The 20,941-nt window shown below is 38.1% G+C and overlaps 1 protein-coding gene across 1 annotated transcript in view; it reads right to left on the bottom strand.

The window, feature by feature from the left end:
- Positions 1–2,363: 2,363 nt before the first annotated feature.
- Positions 2,364–20,941, bottom strand: part of LOC130075360 (collagen alpha-1(XIX) chain-like) — a gene marked incomplete at its 5' end in the record, with an annotated part of 161,021 nt that continues 142,443 nt past the window's right edge. Inside the window, 12 exons of the mRNA XM_056239974.1 lie at positions 2,364–2,477; positions 2,796–2,948; positions 3,376–3,420; positions 7,645–7,680; positions 10,697–10,759; positions 10,872–10,916; positions 11,529–11,573; positions 12,360–12,413; positions 15,956–15,982; positions 18,509–18,553; positions 18,657–18,707; positions 19,903–19,947. Coding sequence (XP_056095949.1) covers positions 2,364–2,477; positions 2,796–2,948; positions 3,376–3,420; positions 7,645–7,680; positions 10,697–10,759; positions 10,872–10,916; positions 11,529–11,573; positions 12,360–12,413; positions 15,956–15,982; positions 18,509–18,553; positions 18,657–18,707; positions 19,903–19,947 — 723 coding nt within the window. The remainder of the gene's footprint in view (positions 2,478–2,795; positions 2,949–3,375; positions 3,421–7,644; positions 7,681–10,696; positions 10,760–10,871; positions 10,917–11,528; positions 11,574–12,359; positions 12,414–15,955; positions 15,983–18,508; positions 18,554–18,656; positions 18,708–19,902; positions 19,948–20,941) is intronic.

Raw genomic sequence — 20,941 nt, 5'->3', positions numbered from 1 at the left:
GCAGTCACTGACAGGGTTTATTGCTGGAGGTTATGGAGTTGCAGTACAGTTGATTGTAGTGGGTGTTCATGCTGATGAAGGCCCTAAAGTTTATTTGAGTGGCTGTGCCATTGGCCACTTCTGAAAATCTGATTTCAAATGGGATGTACTTGCCTTTGTATTAAAACCTTCAACAAAATATGTTCTAAAAATAAATAAAACTAATACAAACATAATTAAAACAAATGTTAAAAATAATTTCAAATTTGATGTAAAAATGACGTAAACCTGCTCTATCATATTTGATACACACATTTTCATCATGATTTTATTACAATGTATGAAATTGTTAATATTAAGAAAGCATAACTTGCCAGTAAATATTCAATTTAAAATACCAAAGTAAATAATAACAAAATCTAAATTATTATCAAAATCAACAAAGATTTCCCAGAAAAAACAATGGACATTTTAGAAATTATATTAAAATGTATCAAAATATAATATATGTGCAGTTAAAATGTTACATTTGCTGGCAAAATATACATTACAGAGGTTCCCAATTTTGAATGGCTGTGTCTGAAATCTCCCTCATTCACTATTCCCTACATTACTCCACTAATATAGTTCACTTGAGGGAGTGAATGAAAGCGAGTGAGTGAATTCGGACACTGAGTGCGCCGGAAGGGCACTCCAACACGTCCACTATGGTTTCAGACACCACTTCAAATGGCTTTCCCTCAAATAGTGCCCTATTTAAGGTTCCATTCAACCGTAAGTGCGCTGCGAAGTGTGCTTAAAAGGGTTAAAATACTTTTTTAACCATTTTAAGATTCCAATCCGAAGCAGGTGTGTTTTTATGCGGCTGTTCACAGGCGTTAAGTGCGTGAGATGCGAGATTTACTAGTCAACTATCATAATTATGGGTAAAATAGAATAAAAAATACACATTTAATATAACAAAAATAATGTTTATTTTCATATCAGGGCTGTTGAATTTGACAGATTAGATTAAGTCACAGTCATAATTTATTTTGTTTAATTTATATGGATGTATTATATTATATGTAAGTATATTATGGCACCAAACCCTAAAAGAGACATGAACCTATTGTTTTATAATGTTTCCTGATGTGCACTTATAATGTAAGTATGATTTTTACATGAAAAATTTCAATTTAGAAATAAAAGGCCATTTCCTACCCAGATTTTAGCCTCTGATTTGAACGCTCAGTTGCAAGGGCCGTGTCTGCTGTGAGACTTCAGTGTAAACGCCCCCTGCTGTGATTGGCTGACATCTTTGCATATCAAATAAGTATTACATGTGGTATTCGCTCGAAAACTTTTGCTGCATTTGTACTATTACAGCTGTCAAGATTAATTAATCATGAAAAGTGTTGATTATAGCATTATATTTAGATCTAGTCCTGTCGCATGAAAGGTTGCAGTGATGAGCATTGTAGCCGATCACAGATAGGTCTATTGAGCGCATGAATGCAGTGATCTCATCATTGCAATAGATTTATGCACTCTTACGGATGCTTTCAAAACTAACAGTTCAAACATGATGTAAATAAGAGTGTGGACAACGTCATTGATTATAACAGGAGTTATCCAGACTCAGTCACTGATAAACTCTCGCTGTTTGATTGACAGCTATAACAATCACAATTTAAATAACTGATTAATTTTAGTGAAGTTGACCATTTAGTCACTGGCTTAATTTACTGACGCAATAAACGATTTTGAGACAAAGAACGTCTGACTGTACATGAATCATATCAGAAATCACTGATCACAGATCAGGCATTAGAACTACCACTGTTACTTACATGTTGTGGCATTACTGCCGGGTCCATATCTTACAGTAAAAGACTGTTTGTAAAGCTTATGCCGAAATGCGACTGGTTTACCAAAGAATTCACAGTGAAATGTACCAAACAACCAAACAATGCTCTACTGAGACATTCACATATTTGAAAATAAACATTCCTAGCATTAGGATCCTTTGGAAGGTAATGTTATTGTTAGTCCAGTGATCCTGTATCACTCTTCTCTCCTTCTCAGCTCACTAACGTACCAGTGGGCGGGGAAAAAGACGCGATGATGTAGAAGTAGGCGTTGATTTGTTTCTGCAGAGGTGGTCTAATGTGCGCCATAATGTGACAAAATTCCAAATGATTCGTTTTCTGAGCTTGGATTCAATAAAAGCTGTCTTGGACTAATGAGGAACTTCTGAAACTAACAAGTTCTGAAAGTTGAGTTCTGAAAATTACGGGATGTTTTTAGAGTACAATGACCCCTGACATGTCAAAAGATCAAGGACATTTTGATTTCTCAATTCATGACCCCTTTAAATTCCTCTAATATGAGCAACTTGAGTTTCATCTGTGTTTGATAACATTGCAGGATGTTCTGAATGAACGCATTTTGTTAAGTGAAGTGAACTTCAACAGGTATCCCATGCCTAGTGGAGCAGTGCACACTACATAGGGACCCTGTCAATCGGGGCACACCTTAATATCAACATTTTTGTCGAAACTGATAATTTTTTTCAGTATTTTATGATGACTAGACAAGAACAGCATTTGTTTGAAATAGAAATATCTACCTCGGCCAAAAAAAAAAAAAAATCTTACTGACCCCGAACTTTTGAATGGTAGTGTATATATCTCAGCATTAGCAGAGTCCTAAAGAAAGCCATCCCAACCATGGGTGTAGTGAAGTCTTTCAAAATGGAGAGTGTTTTAAAACTTTGATTTCACAAATACTACATTCTGTCTCTGTGGCTTGTAACAGTAGGATATTGTGCATACCAACAGATTGACGGTCCCCGGTGTTGTTGAAGATCCAGGTGAGCCTGGTTCTCCTTTCTCACCAGGCGGCCCCTGAGGACCAATGGGCCCTCTGTCTCCAGCTTTCCCTCTTTCTCCCTGGACTCCTCTCTCTCCTGAAATCCCCTGATCTCCCTGCAAAGCCACAGCCAGAATATAAATAACATAACACAAAGAACACAAGCTGGCTATAGGGAGCTGCCTTAACCTTAACTGATAATAGACTTTGGCTGTATTACATTCAATGCATGATGAAAATAATCAAAACTGCTACATGCAGCTTAGATATTTTCAGTCACTAATAGAGGTATAGATTTTAAATGTGTTGACTTTGATTATTGATATGTTTTCTTCTTAGGTATATTTCCTATGGTTTTCTTGTCTTCCTGATTCCTAATTACACTACAGTGATTTTGACTTTTTCTTTTAAAAACATCATTAATATATATTCAGAAGTTGAAAACATCATTGAACAGGTGTATTCTGACGCATAAAAATGTATTATGGCACACAGATAAACTTTTATATTGTATGTAATCCATCAAAAAAAAAAAATTCTTACCCGTTCTCCTTTAGTGCCTCTGTCTCCAGGTCTGCCTGTGGCTCCCTGTGAAAATGTAAAGTGAGAAAAATGGGGGGGTTTGGGGGAGGTTTCACAGGACATAAAAATAATCTGATGGTTAATTTTGCATTTTACATACAGTACATACATACACACCAACACACACACGCATTATACATACACAAAATTAACTTCTCAATTTTGTTTTCAAACTGAGAAAGTCTCCAAAGGTGATTCTGTCAGATTTAGCAAACGTCTAGGCACATTTTCTTTGGTCCCCAAAGTAAACCCTCATACATATAGACAGCTAAACCGCACTATTTTTCATAGACTGCTCCTAAACTGCATTAGCGGAATGAAATTATTTGGCTGCTTTAATGGCCCAACTTTTCCAGCTATTCAGTCGATAGCAGAGCGAAAGAGCTCGGTGGTTTTACAAATGACCATTTTCTCTCCAAACTCATCAAAGCCGTGAACTTCTGGATCTCTCATTCTCTTATTCCTCTCTTTCTCTCCATCTCTTCTGAGAGGGCTCTGTTGAGAAATACCTCTTATTGTACTCCAAAACCACTCTCCCCTTGCTTTCCCATCTATCTCTGCTCCTCTCTCGCATCACGGCTCCCACTGGCTCCTCAGGGAACATCTCTGTATCAAATTCTCCTGCTGGATTACAGCAGCCGAGCAAAAAAGAAATGCAATCTAGCCTGCGTTTCTAAAGCGGGCGGCACTTTGTGAAAGCATCCACAACCATCTGCTTTCATCCACACCCCCATCAGTGTCTAACACTCTCTCTCCTCCTCTCTATTCCCAGACTCCTGATGAGGAGAGCTTAAAGCCATCACCGTGCCCACTGAATTGTGTTTCCCTCAGCCCCTGCCATAAAAGAGATGGAAAAGTATGAAACGGAGAGGACCGAGAAACTTCCTTCCTGCTAGATGGCACTGTTGCACCACCGAAGGAGACGGACAGCCATCCATGAACGAAGCGGGGGGGGGATTCTCAATGAGTGGTCCAACACCCTGCAAACACACAGTCGTGCCATTTGAGAAGACAGTGACGTGAATGAAAGCGAAAATAAGGCCAGTGAACTTCCTCCCGATGATCTGCACCCGTTTGAACCTTTGACTCATCCGGAGATGGTATAAAGGGGGGAAAGGTAGGCCACTTGTCGAAAATCTCTGTATAAATTCTACCATATTTGGTCATGGGAGCTCAGTTTTGCTCCCAAGGAGTTTTGAGTCAGTTCGAGTTAGCCACAAAACCCACGTGAAATGCAGGAAATGATGTCACGAGTGACGACCAGTGCTGTTATTGTTAAAGGGGACCTATTATGGCCTTTTTCAAATTCCGCATAGCTCAATGTGCTCTGATTGGTTCGGCAGGACCATTGTGCTGTGATTGGACAAGCGATCTTTAAGCGTATGTCTTGGTCAGGAATTATTTAAATGAGGAATATTGTGATGTGTATTTTCACAGAAAGAAACTCAAGACTACAATCGAGGGAGTTGCTTAACAGTGCTTATGATATAGAGAAAAACTCCCTTTGGAGTGACTTTGTGCTTTGCAGACCTTTTTCATGCTCAAACAGCAACATAAAGCATCCTAAAGACTATATTACAATAGGTCATTTTGAACTAAAACTATTAAAAAATCATTTTGGTTAATTGGAATATAAATCTCAAATAAAATAGAATATAAAAAATTTGCCAATAAAACCTAAACTTAAAGGCAGGGTAGGTAAGTTTGAGAAACTAGCAGAAAACTGCTGGATTTTGAAAGTATCCAACAGAGAAACTCCCACCCCCTCCCTTCTGGGCTCCTTCCAAAGCCACGCCCCCAAAACACATGAACACGTGATGCTGACTGCTCAGCTGGAGGACGCGTTTACTGCACTGACTGTATATGCAGGTACAGGTGATACTGGGAATTTTGACTGCTCTTTCTCTGCCATAATTGTGAGACTTCCTAGCTTCCGGCCGGTACATGCCTCTCCTCTTTCGAAATGAGCGAGTCAACCGGGTGCGCGCATGTGGGCAGCTCCTGTAGCAGCAGGGGTGGTAGCCATGGTAGCGAGGGAGAGTGACAGTTCCTCAGCCAATCATTGCATTCGTTCCGAATGGATAGAGTAGCTGTGTTTATTGCAGCCCTGAGAGAACTACAGACACTCGATTTTAATACTCTCCTTTTCAGAGTACTTACATTTTAGATATGTATTTGTATATAAAGACAGTGTTTTAGAAACAAACTGCCTACCCTGCCTTTAAAAAACTTATATGAAAATTAGAAATGTTGCCTTGGCACCTATCTCAAAACAAAATAAAGTACAGAGATTACTAAAACTTGAAAATAAAGCTAAATAGAAACATAAAGTAAAAACAAAAACTAATAAAACTGACAAAAGCACATAAAATTACTAAAACTTAAAATAAATACTATAATAGTACATGATACTAAAACAACACTGGACACAACGCTTGATTATTACTGCAAGATGTTGTAGCTACGGAATAAACCAGCGGGGGCTAACTTGACCATGCTAACCATCTAAACCGAAAATCCGAAATCAAATACTTCCTTAATATAGCATGCGAAAAACAGTACGCGAAAAGAGCAGTAGTCCGAATTCATGGTGTTCAGAAAAAAAGTAGGGACCTACTACTTCTGAAGTGCGCATTCGATGGACACTTTACTATCCCATGAGGCCACGGGAAAGGATTTATAAAATGGCAGTGAAATGACGTAACTGACGCTCGTAGGTCACGTGATAATGACAACATGGCGAATGTAGTACGTCCACATTACATTCATACTACACACGTTCATACTTTTTTAATGTTCGCAAAGTAAGTTCAAATTCAAATGTATACCTACTAAAACAGTAGGCGATTTCGGACGCACCTCTAGATCCTTACAGCCAATAGAGTGCAACAGTCTGGTTCCAGAAGTAAAAACTCCATTCATTTTCTCCATAGGGAAATTGGTTTTAAACGATGACTTATAAACCTTTAAAGAGAGCCTTACTGTGAACTATGAGGTTGTTAATTTATGGTATTTGCTTCTGTTAAAGCCATCGGCCCACATTATTTCAAATTAGTTTTAAATAATTGTTTAACATCGGAATTCATGGTGAAAAACTACATTACCTATGATGCTGTACAGAAAATTCCACCAATCAGAGAATCGAAACAAGCAAAATGTGCCAAAAGATATCTTTAGCCCCACACACTCCCATGAAGCACTGCAAACTACATAATCAAGTCTCCCTACACTCAACATTTGTAAATGAGTAGTTTTATATTTCTCCATCGTATTTAATTCGATTATGCTGTTTGCAATGCTTCATGGGATTGTAGTTCTTTCTCTCACTAAAGCTGTCAAGTACACAGTCTTGTCGATTTTCAAACAAATGTTTGCTTCAAATTCAAGTTTGTAACGTTATGATTCACCTCGTAGCTGATTGGCTTGGTTCATGGCTCTAACGCTTTAATAGAGAGATTTTGGAAATCCCTATGTGAGAAATTAATGGGAAAAAAAACTTCCAACGGCGCTGGAAAAGTGGGCGGTCACTGTTGCACTCTATAGAAAATAGCCGCACATGAATGTTAGCAAGATGGCCGCTGAGCAAACTGACTTCTGACTCATCCTCAGCTCTTTCTCGCTCACCTCATTAAGATCTGCAGATGTATGCGGTATTTACCGCATTTGTCAGTCTTTGACGGAGGCGTCTATATATGTGCGTTTGTGTGTTGGCGGATCTCTGATGTGTCTGCTTGCTGCTGTAAAGTGCAGAAGTGCGATTTGTCACACAGTTCTGCCGTAGACATGAGTTCTGTTGTGACAAGGCATCAGAGAACACAATTTTTTTTTTTTTTTTTGACGTGACAGGGCTTTCGAAACTACAAACCTGTTTGTAGGGGACATTTAATTAGTGATCGCATGCATTATTCATGATTTAATGGCTCATGGGCAGGATTTTATCCACACTGGAGAGCATTAGCAGTGAGTAAGCGGTCTTATTATTGAAAACTTTACAAGACTAATGACTGGTGTTGGGCTTTTATTTGCTTGGGAAAGAAAGAAATCGAGTGAGACAGAGATAAACATAGACCAGCACAGAACCGAGCCTTTGTCCTACACTATTCTAACTCGCTGGCAAAATATTAAGGCACAAGTTATTAGATGCTGCATGCATTAAAGTAAAAGCATTCATTTTCTACTAACATTATACAGCTGAAGCCAAAGCTCTCTCAAAACCATACACTCACATACCTCATAGCCTGGAATTCCATCTTTTCCCGGCCTTCCCTGCGGAGGAGACAGAACATTCCCATCAATCTTTGCAATCCAAGGTAATTGTAGTTCACTGAATCTAAAACTAAAACCATAAAAACATTTTTTTTTTTTTTTGCTTGAAATAAAATAAATGTTAAGCTTTTTTTCAGCTAGTTGGAAAGCCAACACTTCTCATTTTCATTTAGTTGAACTTGGTATACTAAAATTAAATAAAAAATTAAATAAAAATGAATAAAAACTTTAGACATATACTGTATTTTTTTTTTACAAAACACAACAAAATTACTAAAACTTAGAAAAAGCTAATTCAAAATATGAATAAAAACTATAATAGTATCTCAATGATACTAAAATAAAACTGTTGCAATACAAGTTTACAACTTTGCATTGTTTATCATTTCCATAATTAGATGTTACAATAGGCACAAATGTTTAAGGATGCTATTAGAAAAGTACTTTCATGATTTTCACAGAAAAAAAAATGCAATTCTGAAAAAGTTGAAATTCTAAAAACAGTTGCAACTCTAAAAAAATTAAGTTTCAATTCTGAGGTATTAAGTTGCAAATGAGAAATTGTATAGAAAGAGTCGAAAAATAGATGCAATTATGAGAAATAACGCTGAAATTGTGAGAAAGTCACAATTAACTTTACTATGAGATGATAAACATATTAAGAGCTGAAATTTATTCAGGAAAACTAATTCCATAGAAATCAGATTTTAATATGAAATCAAAATCCCTGGTCATATTGTGATTGATTCATCAGTGCAGGTGGATGAAAAAAAAAAAAGTTTTGTCCTGTTTCATTTAGAAAAAAAAAGAAATGCCACTTGCTTCGATATTTTGTATCATCTAACGCAATGACATTCATGCGTTTTTAATTGCGTCTAAAGTATCCAAATACTTCTTGGTGCCAACGTGATGTAGTCTAGATTGTATCTTTAGTTAGCTTAGCGTACACCGTTCCACTAAGGTTAAGTGCGAACAATTAGGAACTGAGCTGGATAAACTAGGAATAAATCGTTAAACGTCACCTGGAAGAAACAGGGATTCCTCAGGGGAATTATGTGTATTCAGCGGAGGTGCTGAAGGCATTATGGCTGTGCGAATAACAAAGCAATTATATGAGGCCGATGTCTCTTCACTGAGACAGCCAATCAAATGTTTACCCCAGTGACTGCACACATTACCACAGCACAAATCAGCCGGGTTTAACACCACAGAACTGAGAAGTATATGAAGAGATAACTCTGTGCTATGAAGTGAGATATTACAGCTGAAAAGAGTTGCTGTGGTTTATAGAGAAGAACCTAACACGGAGCTCTGGTGTATGCCGCTCTATCACACTATATTAAAAATCATAGAAATTCAGCCGATCAAAACCTGTATATATATCCAGTTGCGTATTAATATCTCTGATGCTTGTTTACAATGTTTTTTTTTTCCTCAGCATTCTGGGATCTTTAATTAAATACAGCCTAGACTCAGCATTAAACTACAGGCCAGTGAGCGGGAATCAAGGATTGAGGAAAAATAAACCCCAACAGAATGTGTGTGTCAGAACTTTGAATCCACATCGAGTCAAACTGTGAATCAATCAGCACACTAATCAGTTAATTAAATCTGGTCTGCAATTCAAGGCAGGATCAAATGATGCATCAATCTGTTATAAAATCACAGAGCTGAGAACAGAGGACAGAAACTAATGAGAACTAAATGTTATAGACAGTAGATCACAGCCAGGTTCAGCATAAACGGCAGATTACAGGTAGATCCAGGGAACCCGGGGGGCCACAAAAGGGTCCACTGAAAATCTGATCAAAAAACAATAATAATAATAATAGTCTTTGATAAAACATTGCATATAGTTTTATTCTATTCATTGATCTCCAGGTTATTTAAATAGTTATGTGTGACTTTCTCACGACTGCAACTTTTCATAATTACATATATTTTTCAATGATTTATATTTTATATCTCATATCTGAAACTCTCACAATTGCTTATTTGAAAATCTCACAATTGCAACTTTATTTATCAGAACTGCAGCTACTTTTAAAATTGCAACCTTATATCATTACGTATAGTAGCTTTTTAATAGTTTACTCTGAGGTGAAACCTGTCTTTCATTTTCATTTCCGTGAAACTGCCAAAAGAACATTATGAAAGTGGTTTTCTAGCATCTCAAAATATTTGTGCTCATTGGAACACTGAATTTGCGCACACACACATAAATTCAGTGTGTTACATGTTCCCTGTTTGTTTGGACTTTTATGTTGTATTTCTAGTTTCCTGTGTCTAGTTTTGTAGTCCTTTTGTTTCATTGGTTCCCCTTGATTATATCTATCCACAGGTGTCTTGTCACCTTATTATTTTAGCTTGTCTGTAAATATTGCTGCGTTCACGCCATGTCATACAGTAGTCTTGAGATGAAAACACATTACATATATTCTGAGCTGTTCACAAACTGGGAATTATGTGTTTCTATAGCACCACTATCAAGGCCTAAAATAAATTAATCTGCAGCGGTCATGTGGTACAAATATGAGCTCTCATAAAACTCACTTTGAACATGAATGCTTTTGTACAAGCTGAAATCACGTAATTGCGGTAATTACGACATGGCGTGAACACACCTTATAGCCCTTGTGTTTCCCATGTTGTTTGTCATGTCTTGTCCTTCTAGGCTCTTATGTTGGTGTTCTCCGTTCTGGTTTCCAGTTTTTTTAGTTTGTTTGTATTTTGGGACTGAACCTACTGCATTAGGATCCAACCCTATCTCCGATTCCAAGTTCGCCTGCGTGACGCATTGTCCTTATAAATAAATATATATTATAAAATTAAATAAATAAATTTTGTTCTGAAAATATATAGATGCCTTTATATTTTAGGATGTGGGTCCCTAATAAGGGGATTATGATGTGTTGGGGTCCTATCATAAATATGTTTGAAAACCCCAGCTGTACGGGCAGGTGTGCATTAGTACACATTACAGATTACAAGTGTAGTGAATGTTAAGATTGATTACAGGGGCTCCAGGAGGCCCTTCGGGTCCAGGGAAGCCAGTCTCTCCCAGAGGCCCTCGTTCTCCCTGTGTGGAAAGACAAAGAGGGAAAATGGGACATCATCAGTCTCGCATCATCCTGCTGCCAAAACCTGCCATATGATTGACAGCAGCTAACAAGCAACAAAGCAGATCTCACCGGCTCTCCAGGGATCCCTGTCTCACCACGCGGACCTGGCTTTCCCTTCACAGGAACAAGGAGAGAAAGAGTTAGACCTCAAACCCGGTGTCCATTTAAACCACCTGTAGGCTGGGGTTACTTTCGTGTTATGACTGAAACAAGATATATACTATTGTGTTTTAATAATAGTAATACATACTGTAAAAACGAATTACTTCAATTATTCTAGTAAAGTTATAATGTACATAATGGAAATGCAATATTTATAATGAGATTTGCTAATGATTACATGTATTTTTAAGAATCAAACAAAGGTAAAAGCAATGTAAAGGTTATATAAATGTAAAACATGCACAATATTTATCATTGGCCAATATATTAATATTTAACTTACATTTTATTTAAATATTTACTATATTTAGCTTTTATTAAAGTTAGATTAATAATGTATGTTGATCTCAAACTAATGTTTTTTTTGTGAATGAACTAGAATATGCAAAATAAATCGGGCTTTTTATGAAAATGTGTGCCACTGATATTGTGAAAATTGTGACTATAATGAAGGCTTTATTCATTTACTACCTTTATTGCTTGTGGCTTATTGCCTAAACAATATACAGTTCAATGTGTATTAGTGTCATCTGAAAGCAGATAAATGACAACAGAATGACTTACAACAGGACCAGTAACACCAGTAGAACCAGGAAGCCCAGGATCACCCTTACAACACACAAACATAGTCATGTTAAGTCGAATCTTCAATGCAAAAACGCCCGAGAACATGTCGCAAAACACAATGATTGCTTTTCTTTCTGTTCTTAATACCAACTGTGCTTGACAAGTCCTCAAAACCCCTTCTCTGTGTGTGTGTGTGTGTGTGTGAGCTGCTCTCTTTCCTCCATATGCGCACTGCTGACTTTAGGAATTAATGAGCTGCTTTTAAGTTTTGGGGCACAGCATGCAAATAAACAGCTTGAGATCATCAGGCAGCCTCGTGGCAGTTGTGGAGTCGGCGAGCACGCAAAATGCTGCGACTACATCTTGACAAGTCCTTTCTGGGAAGAGTGGGCGAGTTTGATGCCGCTCAAAGGAGGAAGCTGTCTCGAAAAAGAGTCTCCATGCACCAGCGCTCTGATACGTGCAGGAGGAAACAGTCGGTTGGACAGTTCTGTGGGCTCCATTTAATGAAGCCTATTATTTCTACCCTCTCTAGTATTCTCGTATTCATGGTCTTTCTCTTGAATTCTCGAGTGCTTTGACTAAGCACTGCGGTGAAATTAGAATACTAACAATGTTTGAATCAATTATGTCTATCGGCTATCCTCATCTCTCTGTCAGTCAAACACACACACACACACACATGCACACCGAAACTGCAATGTCATGTCAAATCGTGAGGGTACAGAGTGGAACATCTGGTTGAGCTGTTGGAAGCTGTGTGTAATCTGGGACGCTCGGAAAGTGTGAGAGAGCGTCCAGTGACACGATTCATTCAAACGGGCTTACCTTAGCACCTGGCAGCCCCTCTAGTCCCGGTAATCCCATCAGTCCCGGCTCACCCTGGAATAAAAGAAACACATTCCAGATCAGCACAGACACCTTCATGCGTGAAAGTCTGTCTGTGTGTGTCAGATTTGGGGAGTGACTATGTAAAAGTGCCAATGCAACTAACTCCAGTACAATTTTTAGGAAAACTAACAAGCTAGTTATGAGTAGCAGAGAGGCACGCTGTCATTTTGGGTCAGAAGCCGCAATGAATTTGCGGAGAAATGCACAAATAGTGATTTTGAGTAAACCATCTTACCTTTCAAATTATGTTAGCTTTGTCACAATTTCAAAAATTTTGCTAGCTTTTACTGGACTACTTTTGGCCCTATGTACTTTTATAATGTACTGAAGTAATGAAAATGTTCACCACTGTGTCACTTCTCATATTCTGTATTGCGTTTAATAGCATTATAGTTTGGAATAAAATGGCAGGCTCTTTTGTTTTTACTAAAGCTGATTTAAAAGCTTGTATTTTATGCATTCTACATACATAAATAGAATTAAAAAACACGTTTTGGATAATTTGACCAAATTACAGCTGGATTGGGGTGAAATTTTTGGGACAGTGTTAATTTTGAACAAAATTAATAATTACTTAGTAACATTTTACAATAAGGTTCATTAGTTAACATTAGCTACTTCAAAACGTACTATTAATAAAATCAAAGGTTGTATTTGTTAACATTAGTTAATGCACTGTGAACTAACATGAACAAACAATGAACAGCTTTATTTTCATTAACTAACATTAACAAATATTAACTAAAATAGTAACAAATGTATTGCTCATGGTTAGTTCATGTTAAATAATATAATGTTAACTAATTAACCTTATTGTAAAATGTAACCAATTACTTTTAGGTACTGAAATGTTTTGTATTATTTAATGTAGTTACACACATTTTCTCTCTGTGTGTGTGTGTACACTCACCGGCCACTTTATTAGGTACACCTGTCCAACTGCTCGTTAACACTTAATTTCTAAGCAGCCAATCACATGGCGGCAACTACGTGCATTTAGGCATGTAGACATGGTCAAGACAATCTCCTGCAGTTCAAACCGAGCATCAGTATGGGGAAGAAAGTTGATTTGAGTGACTTTGAACGTGGCATGATTGTTGGTGCCAGAAGGGCTGGTCTGAGTATTTCAGAAACTGCTAATCTACTGGGATTTTCACGCACAACCATCTCTAGGGTTTACAGAGAATGGTCCGAAAAAGAAAAAACATCCAGTGAGCGGCAGTTCTGTGGGCGGAAATGCCTTGTTGATGCCAGAGGTCAGAGGAGAATGGCCAGACTGGTTCGAGCTGATAGAAGGGCAACAGTGACTGAAATAACCACTCGTTACAACCGAGGTATGCAGCAAAGCATTTGTGAAGCCACAACACGCACAACCTTGAGGCGGATGGGCTACAACAGCAGAAGACTCCACCGGGTACCACTCATCTCCACTACAAATAGGAAAAAGAGGCTACAATTTGCAAGAGCTCACCAAAATTGAACAGTTGAAGACTGGAAAAATGTTGCCTGGTCTGATGAGTCTCGATTTCTGTTGAGACATTCAGATGTTAGAGTCAGAATTTGGCGTAAACAGAATGAGAACATGGAACCATCATGCCTTGTTACCACTGTGCAGGCTGGTGGTGGTGGTGTAATGGTGTGGGGGATGTTTTCCTGGCACACTTTAGGCCCCTTAGTGCCAATTGGGCATCGTTTAAATGCCACGGCCTACCTGAGCATTGTTTCTGACCATGTCCATCCCTTTATGGCCACCATGTACCCATCCTCTGATGGCTACTTCCACCATGTCACAAAGCTCTAATCATTTCAAATTGGTTTCTTGAACATGACAATGAGTTCACTGTACTAAAATGGCCTCCACAGTCACCAGATCTCAACCCAATAGAGCATCTTTGGGATGTGGTGGAACGGGAGATTCGCATCATGGATGTGCAGCCGACAAATCTGCGGCAACTGTGTGATGCCATCATGTCAATATGGACCAAACTCCCTGAGGAATGCTTCCAGCACCTTGTTGAATCTATGCCACGAAGAATTGAGGCAGTTCTGAAGGCAAAAGGGGGTCCAACCCGTTACTAGCATGGGGTACCTAATAAAGTGGCCGGTGAGTGTATATAGGAAGGGTTTTACTCTTTGTTAACTTTATAATGGTTTCAAAATGTAAAAATATGATGGATGGTCTAGATATTGGATATTCTGGCTCTGGGACAAGGTAAAACAACCAAATCTGTACATAAATGGAATTTGGAAAGTGATGAAAGCATCATAAAAAGTTTCCAAGTCAATTTTAATGTTACCTTCATATATATATATATAAATGTAAAATAATTAAACATATATATATAATAAAAATCAACCCCTGGGACATAAAAGTGCCTGAAAAGTTGAAGAAATACCCTTAAATGATTGTATCACAGCAACGTTTTGGAGTAGAAAACATATCTTTAGAAAGCTGTGACTTTCCAGTTTCCTTCAGTGCATAAAACTCAAAATCTATTTCTAGTGTATTCCGACTGACGAAACAGATCACAACGGTTTAGCAAACAAACTGGTTGGGGGACATGAGCGTAATATATTTTAGCGTCCCAACAAAGGCCATTTTTCCAGCATGTCACTGATTATTTCAATTAAAAACCACAGATTTATCTTCGTCCTGACAAGTGCGTCGCGTTAACTCTAATTCTGTCGCATTACCATCCTGACAAAGCATTTACTTTCCCCCTTCCATTTTCATTTAGCCTGCCACGATAATAAATCACACGTACTTCGCCGTGAACAGAACAGCTCGTAATTCAACCCCAAGTGATTGGCTGCTACCCCACACCGACCGAACCTCTTCACGGAGCGCTGAAGAATCTGCGCTCTAGTGTCGTACATTATGTTCGTCTCATGCCTCAGTCGCTACTGACGGACAGCAGCGGGCGCCATGTTAACGGATTGCGACAGTAATTGTCGCACGTGTAGATTGCCATGTATAACAGAGCGCAGACCTACATGGAACCAAAAAAGAGGATCGACTGGAGACAGATGGGTGTAATTCTAGCACAGTGCTGGAGACTGCTGGGACCATTTATTCAAATGTCAAATTAGCATGGCGCTGAAAAATCGTTTCGCAAAAAAAAAAATGAAACACAAAAATCAAAATTGCACCCGTGAGAACAGGAAGTGCCAGCTTTTTGCCTGTCGGAGCTGAATTGCTGCTATTGTAGGGGTCCGTCGCTGATGTGCATGTGCTTTTGTTGGGGGTGTGTGTGCATGTACAGCGTTTACAACATCCCCCAAAGGCAGAGGAATATGCGGCGACAATTTGATTTAGGCGGCATTCCTGATCACTCCTATTGTTGTTGAGAATGCTGTGTGACTAAACTGTTGTGCTCGGCTGCTCTCGGGCTACTTCTGAGCCAGAAACTGTGATTAATGGAGACTAGCCAGAAAGCGAGTGCTGGCCAGGCCTGTTTCTCTCAATCCACTGGCATAGAAGGACCACAAGGACGAGGACCATTTAATACAAATCACAGTGACGCAACACTCACCATCCTTCCTTCATCTCCTTTGGGCCCCTGGAAAAGAAAAGGCACAGAATTAGCCCATGAAACTGACCTTATTTCTATGTGTGCTATCAATTAATCCAATCTGTGTAATTAGCTGGATGACATCTGCTTAGATATGATGTCATACACACTCTAAACAATGCTGGGTTGTTTTAACCCAAATTTGGGTAAAGTATGGACAAACCCAAATGTTGGGTTAAAAATGTAATTAAAAATTTTAACCCAACTTCAAATTTCACTTTCAACTGTACATTTTTTAATTGCATTTTTAACCCAACATTTGGGTTTGTCCATATTTGACCCAAATTTGGGTTGAAACAACCCAGCATTTTTTAGAGTGCAGTAACACACTCAAACAAATGACCCACGAGGGAATTATGTTGACAGAACTCTGTTCCAAAACCTAGCGAGCTGCCTATCTAACAAGACTGAGCATGATCCCGAATTTAAGAATCGAAACTTTTGGATTTCATGAGTGTGAACTTGAACGGTACTAGCAACTTATCACAGGATTGTTTCATTGGCATGACAGGAAGTAGAATTAAGTAGATTGTAATTTAAATGAAATAGTCACACAAGAAGGGAATGTTATGAATTTGTGACTAAACAAATAATTCTATAAAAAATGTTTTACCAAATATGACCATTTATATGTAGAATACATTTTTACCCAACAGATTGGAAATATTTCTAAGTTAAACATCCAAAATAGCCACCGCACCACAAAATGGCCACTACAATGTTATCAGATGAATATTTGACATGATTTGAATCTATTAATAATAATGATGTTAAGTCCCACTGTAGTCAATAATTTTATCTATTAAACCTCATCTTTGATCACCAAAATTACATATTTAAATGTTTGTTTCCTTGAACAAATACTTCATGCCTTAAAATAGCTTGAGTGTAACTCTACACCCTTGCCTGATTTAGTATACGCGGTTCTATGAATATGCAAATTAGCCCCGGCTCCATTCACTCGTTGATGATCAAACTTTGACGTGATTGGTCAATGTCGTTGGGAAGTGTTCTTTCACCTCAGTTTGTAAAATGAAAGTGCATTTAATTGCACCTGGTATTTTAATCTCTCTTTTGTCCACTTTCGACCACTTCTGTCTTGATTTCTTCGAGAGGATGGGTCTACGGGTGGATAAATGCATGGACTATTTTGCTGGGATTTTCAAATCTTTTGATCTAATGGATGAAATAAGCTCACGCGTTTAACATATGAACGCGACCGGAGACGACAGAAAAATAAAATAGGGAGAGCAGCAACTTTCGTTTCAGGTCTGAAAACATTGTGCTTGGTGCGTTTTTGTCTTCATACCAAACTTGGGACTTCAGCCGACAAAGATTAAATCCCGTCTGGCTAGCGCACTTCCCATGTTTACGCGTTAAGAGGCGGTCACACTACACTTTTCGTTACATTGACTTCCATTCATATGCATGCGAATGCGTCAGACCGGAAACGCAAGGTTGAAGTTTGGTGAACTCTGACCTGCAAATTCACATCACGTGAAGACGTGTGACCAGTGAAAGATCGATACGTCATGACGTGACCTCTTGGCTGAATGAAAAGAATTATATTTTTGCAGTAAAGTCGAGTAGATTGTATATTTTTTTACATTTTGAGTGTATGTATGTGGATGGATGGATGGATGGATGGATGACTTGCTGTATATTCTCTCACTGGGGTGTTAAAGGGTAAAATTAGCTTTTGAATGCGACTCTGCATGCTGTCATAGCCCTGTCACATCATTCATTCTCCAAACCACAAGCTTCTTGATTGTTCAAATGAAGTTTAAGTGAGCTGTGTCTCAGTGCGCTGCGGCACGTCAACAAGAGGAGCCACGTCCCACTCAGAACAGGTTCGGCTGAGGATAAACCCGAAACAAAGCACTCTGGGGGACTTGTAAGCAGCTCCTCGTGTCTATCTCAGCGAGGAGGGAGATTGGAGAGTGTCCTCTTTCAGACCTGCTGATAAGGGTTTCGCATTTTTCAGAGTTCTGGGCGGTCTGGTAAAGATGGCCCAGGAGGGAATACACTCTTGTTCTTCATGGACAGGAAGGACACATTACATACAGAGTAGACAAGTGTGCGTGTCGCTGTGTTGATAAGCTAATCGGATGATTCCACTAGGGCAGAAAAGCTCTTATATATATAGCCTATATATTTCATTTCTTCCCCCTGTTAAAGCGCTGCATTTCAATTACCCCTCCTTTACAAGCAGCTACATTGTTGACTATGTGTGACGTGTTTGTTTTGTCCTTCTCCCTTTGGGCTACTGTCATTGTCTGAGTTTCAGATTTGTGTCTGTGTGGCCGTGATCCGTCCTTCAAATAATGCTGCGTAAAACTCTTGAAAACAGCAGCTAAACCGAATACAGATTCCCAAATCAATGTAGCTTCTTTGTGTATTGACATTTAAACTTCATTAAAAGTGCAACAATTGATTCCCTGTTGTAGGTTAACTTCAAAACAGCTATTTATTTTATGTGGGATATCATTTAGAAAATAAATAAATAAAACGTACAGAGGGCCCGGGTGGTCCTGGTGGGCCTGTATTAGCCGCTCCATTCTGTAAACAAATAACAATAGTTTATCAAAAATGAACAGTATGACAAATAAAATTACATACTAGAATACCGTGACTGTGTTTTAGTATCAGGTAAAAGTTTTACCTGAAGCTTATAGAGACTGCTCATCCCATTGCCCTCTGCAATTGGCACACCCTGAAAAGAAGTAAAAAAAAACACACACACACACCAGTCAATATGATATTCTGGTCTCCAGATGTGTTTGGGTCTCTCCTTCAAATATAAGTCAATGAGATTTTTCTCCAGTTTTATCATTCATCGGGCGATAAAAAGAGTAAGGAAGGTAACACTTTAGTTTAGGGTCCAATTCTCACTATTAACTAGTTGCTTATTAGCTCGCAAATTACTAGGATATTGGCTGTTTATTAGTACTTATAAGGCACATATTAATGCCTTATTCTGCATGGAACAGTTATTTTACATCACATTATATACATCAGGCTTTTATGGACAAATGATATAGTGAGAATATGGAGTTCACACTTGAGGAGTTTTATTCCGAGGACACCCTCAATTTTATTCCGAGGACTAAATTAAAGCAAATAAGTAATTAAATTAATAATAACAATGCAATTTGGTGCAGATGTTATTTAAAGGACCAAAAAAAGGATGAAATTCTATCATTTATGTATTTAAAATCAAGTAAACCTAAGTTGCTTCTGTCCAGTAAGTGTTCAACTTAAAATATTACTAACAATATAAAAGTTATACGTTTATTTTATAATAAAAAATCATTAAAGATTTCACTGCAAAAAGACATACCCCAACCTGAATAGAGATCATTTTTAGAATTATAATAAAATGCCTTTTACTTTCACTAAAAAGGCATGTAGATGATTGTGTACAACAGATTTTTTACGGCAAAGGTTTTATCATGTTGATTATTTAGAGGCCTATGTATGAAATATGATAGAGTACGCTTTATAGGGTTAATCACTAAACTTTGTTGGGAAAGCATACAAATCGCTATTAACTGCTATTATAGAAATTACAAATACAAATGTACAAATAAAGTGTCCCTGGGATCTCATATATCATTTATAGCTAAAGTGTGCATTTTGTCCCGTCTGTTATCTTTCAGAGACAACTATGAGTAAACCATTTGTAGGCTAATTACACAAATCGGGTACTTGAGTAAAAGTACCCTCATAAAATATCTATATGGTTGTGACCAATGACAAACAAGTGGAAGTGTTATGGAAAACTGTTGGAAAGCATTCATTGCTTTTGCAATTCCTAGCGATGGTGAAAATGCACACTTTTAAGATTTCACACCTTTAAATTTCAAGCGGAGTCACCCTAAACACTTGCAATCAGCACCAGAACTTACAGGAGGTCCAGGAGGTCCGGGTCTGCCTTGCATTCCTTCGCTGCCCTGGAATAAAAAGGCATTTCTTTTATTTACATGCGTAGCACAAACTCTGCCTCTCCAAACACAGTGTGTGATTGCATTGAGAGTCAGGGCCAACACCATGCGGCAGTGTTAGCAAATGATGTGAATAACAACAGGATTCAGATAGAGCCTTTGGAAGTTGTGGATAGACTTGGTGCCCTTAGCTCTTATTGGATTGGCTCTCAGTGGAGCCGACCAGCTGATGAAAACGGTGAAAAATGCATCTATTCCTTTTCTAGTGCATATCTGCACACTGCAGGGTACCGTACAAGCTCGTCGAACACATCGAGCCGCATATTCACTATCTCCCGCTAACCGTTTGTGAGAGCATTACTCCAGCCGTTTATCAGACTGTATGAGTGTGTGACTCATACAGATGCTGATGGGTCAAAGAATTATAATGTTGGGGAAAGTGAAACAGAAGATGTGCATCACGTTTTGTCTTTATCCCACTCTGAAATTCAATATAATTGCAGAATAGTTTTAAAATCATATGCATAATGGATGGTGTTATGTTATGCATACATCATTTTATTTTGTTTGGTCTTTGAGTAATTAATGAGAGCATTTTAATGTTTGGATCATTATTCTCATGTTCATTATTCTTCAATTCTCATGTTGTGCTAAATCTGTACACAAAATGAGCAATTTTAAAACTTAATAAAATGATACGAGGCCACCATAAATGTGTTTAAGAGCGTTTTTATTCCAAACGCTATTAAAATTCTCAACTCCGCAAGTGATCGATAATCCAAATGATAGTGGCATGAACTGTATTTTTATATCTTTGTAATGTGAATCTGTCTGTTTTTTGTCTTTGTTTTTTGTATAGTTAGTTTATGTGCTGGTGAGCCAAAGACCAATTTTCCACCTTGGTGGACAATAAAGAAATACAATAAAAGTGGTCCATTTGCACTATATTTCAGGTTTTCTGAGGCCACATGATAATTTTGTCAAAACAAATTTTTATTTGTTA

The sequence above is a fragment of the Rhinichthys klamathensis genome, unplaced genomic scaffold (assembly GCF_029890125.1).
Source record: "Rhinichthys klamathensis goyatoka isolate OS25496 unplaced genomic scaffold, OSU_Roscu_1.1 h1tg000576l_1, whole genome shotgun sequence".
NCBI classification, from domain to species: Eukaryota; Metazoa; Chordata; class Actinopteri; order Cypriniformes; family Leuciscidae; genus Rhinichthys; species Rhinichthys klamathensis.
Note: the sequence above shows the minus strand (reverse complement) of the source record. Positions and strands in the feature narration are given on the sequence as shown.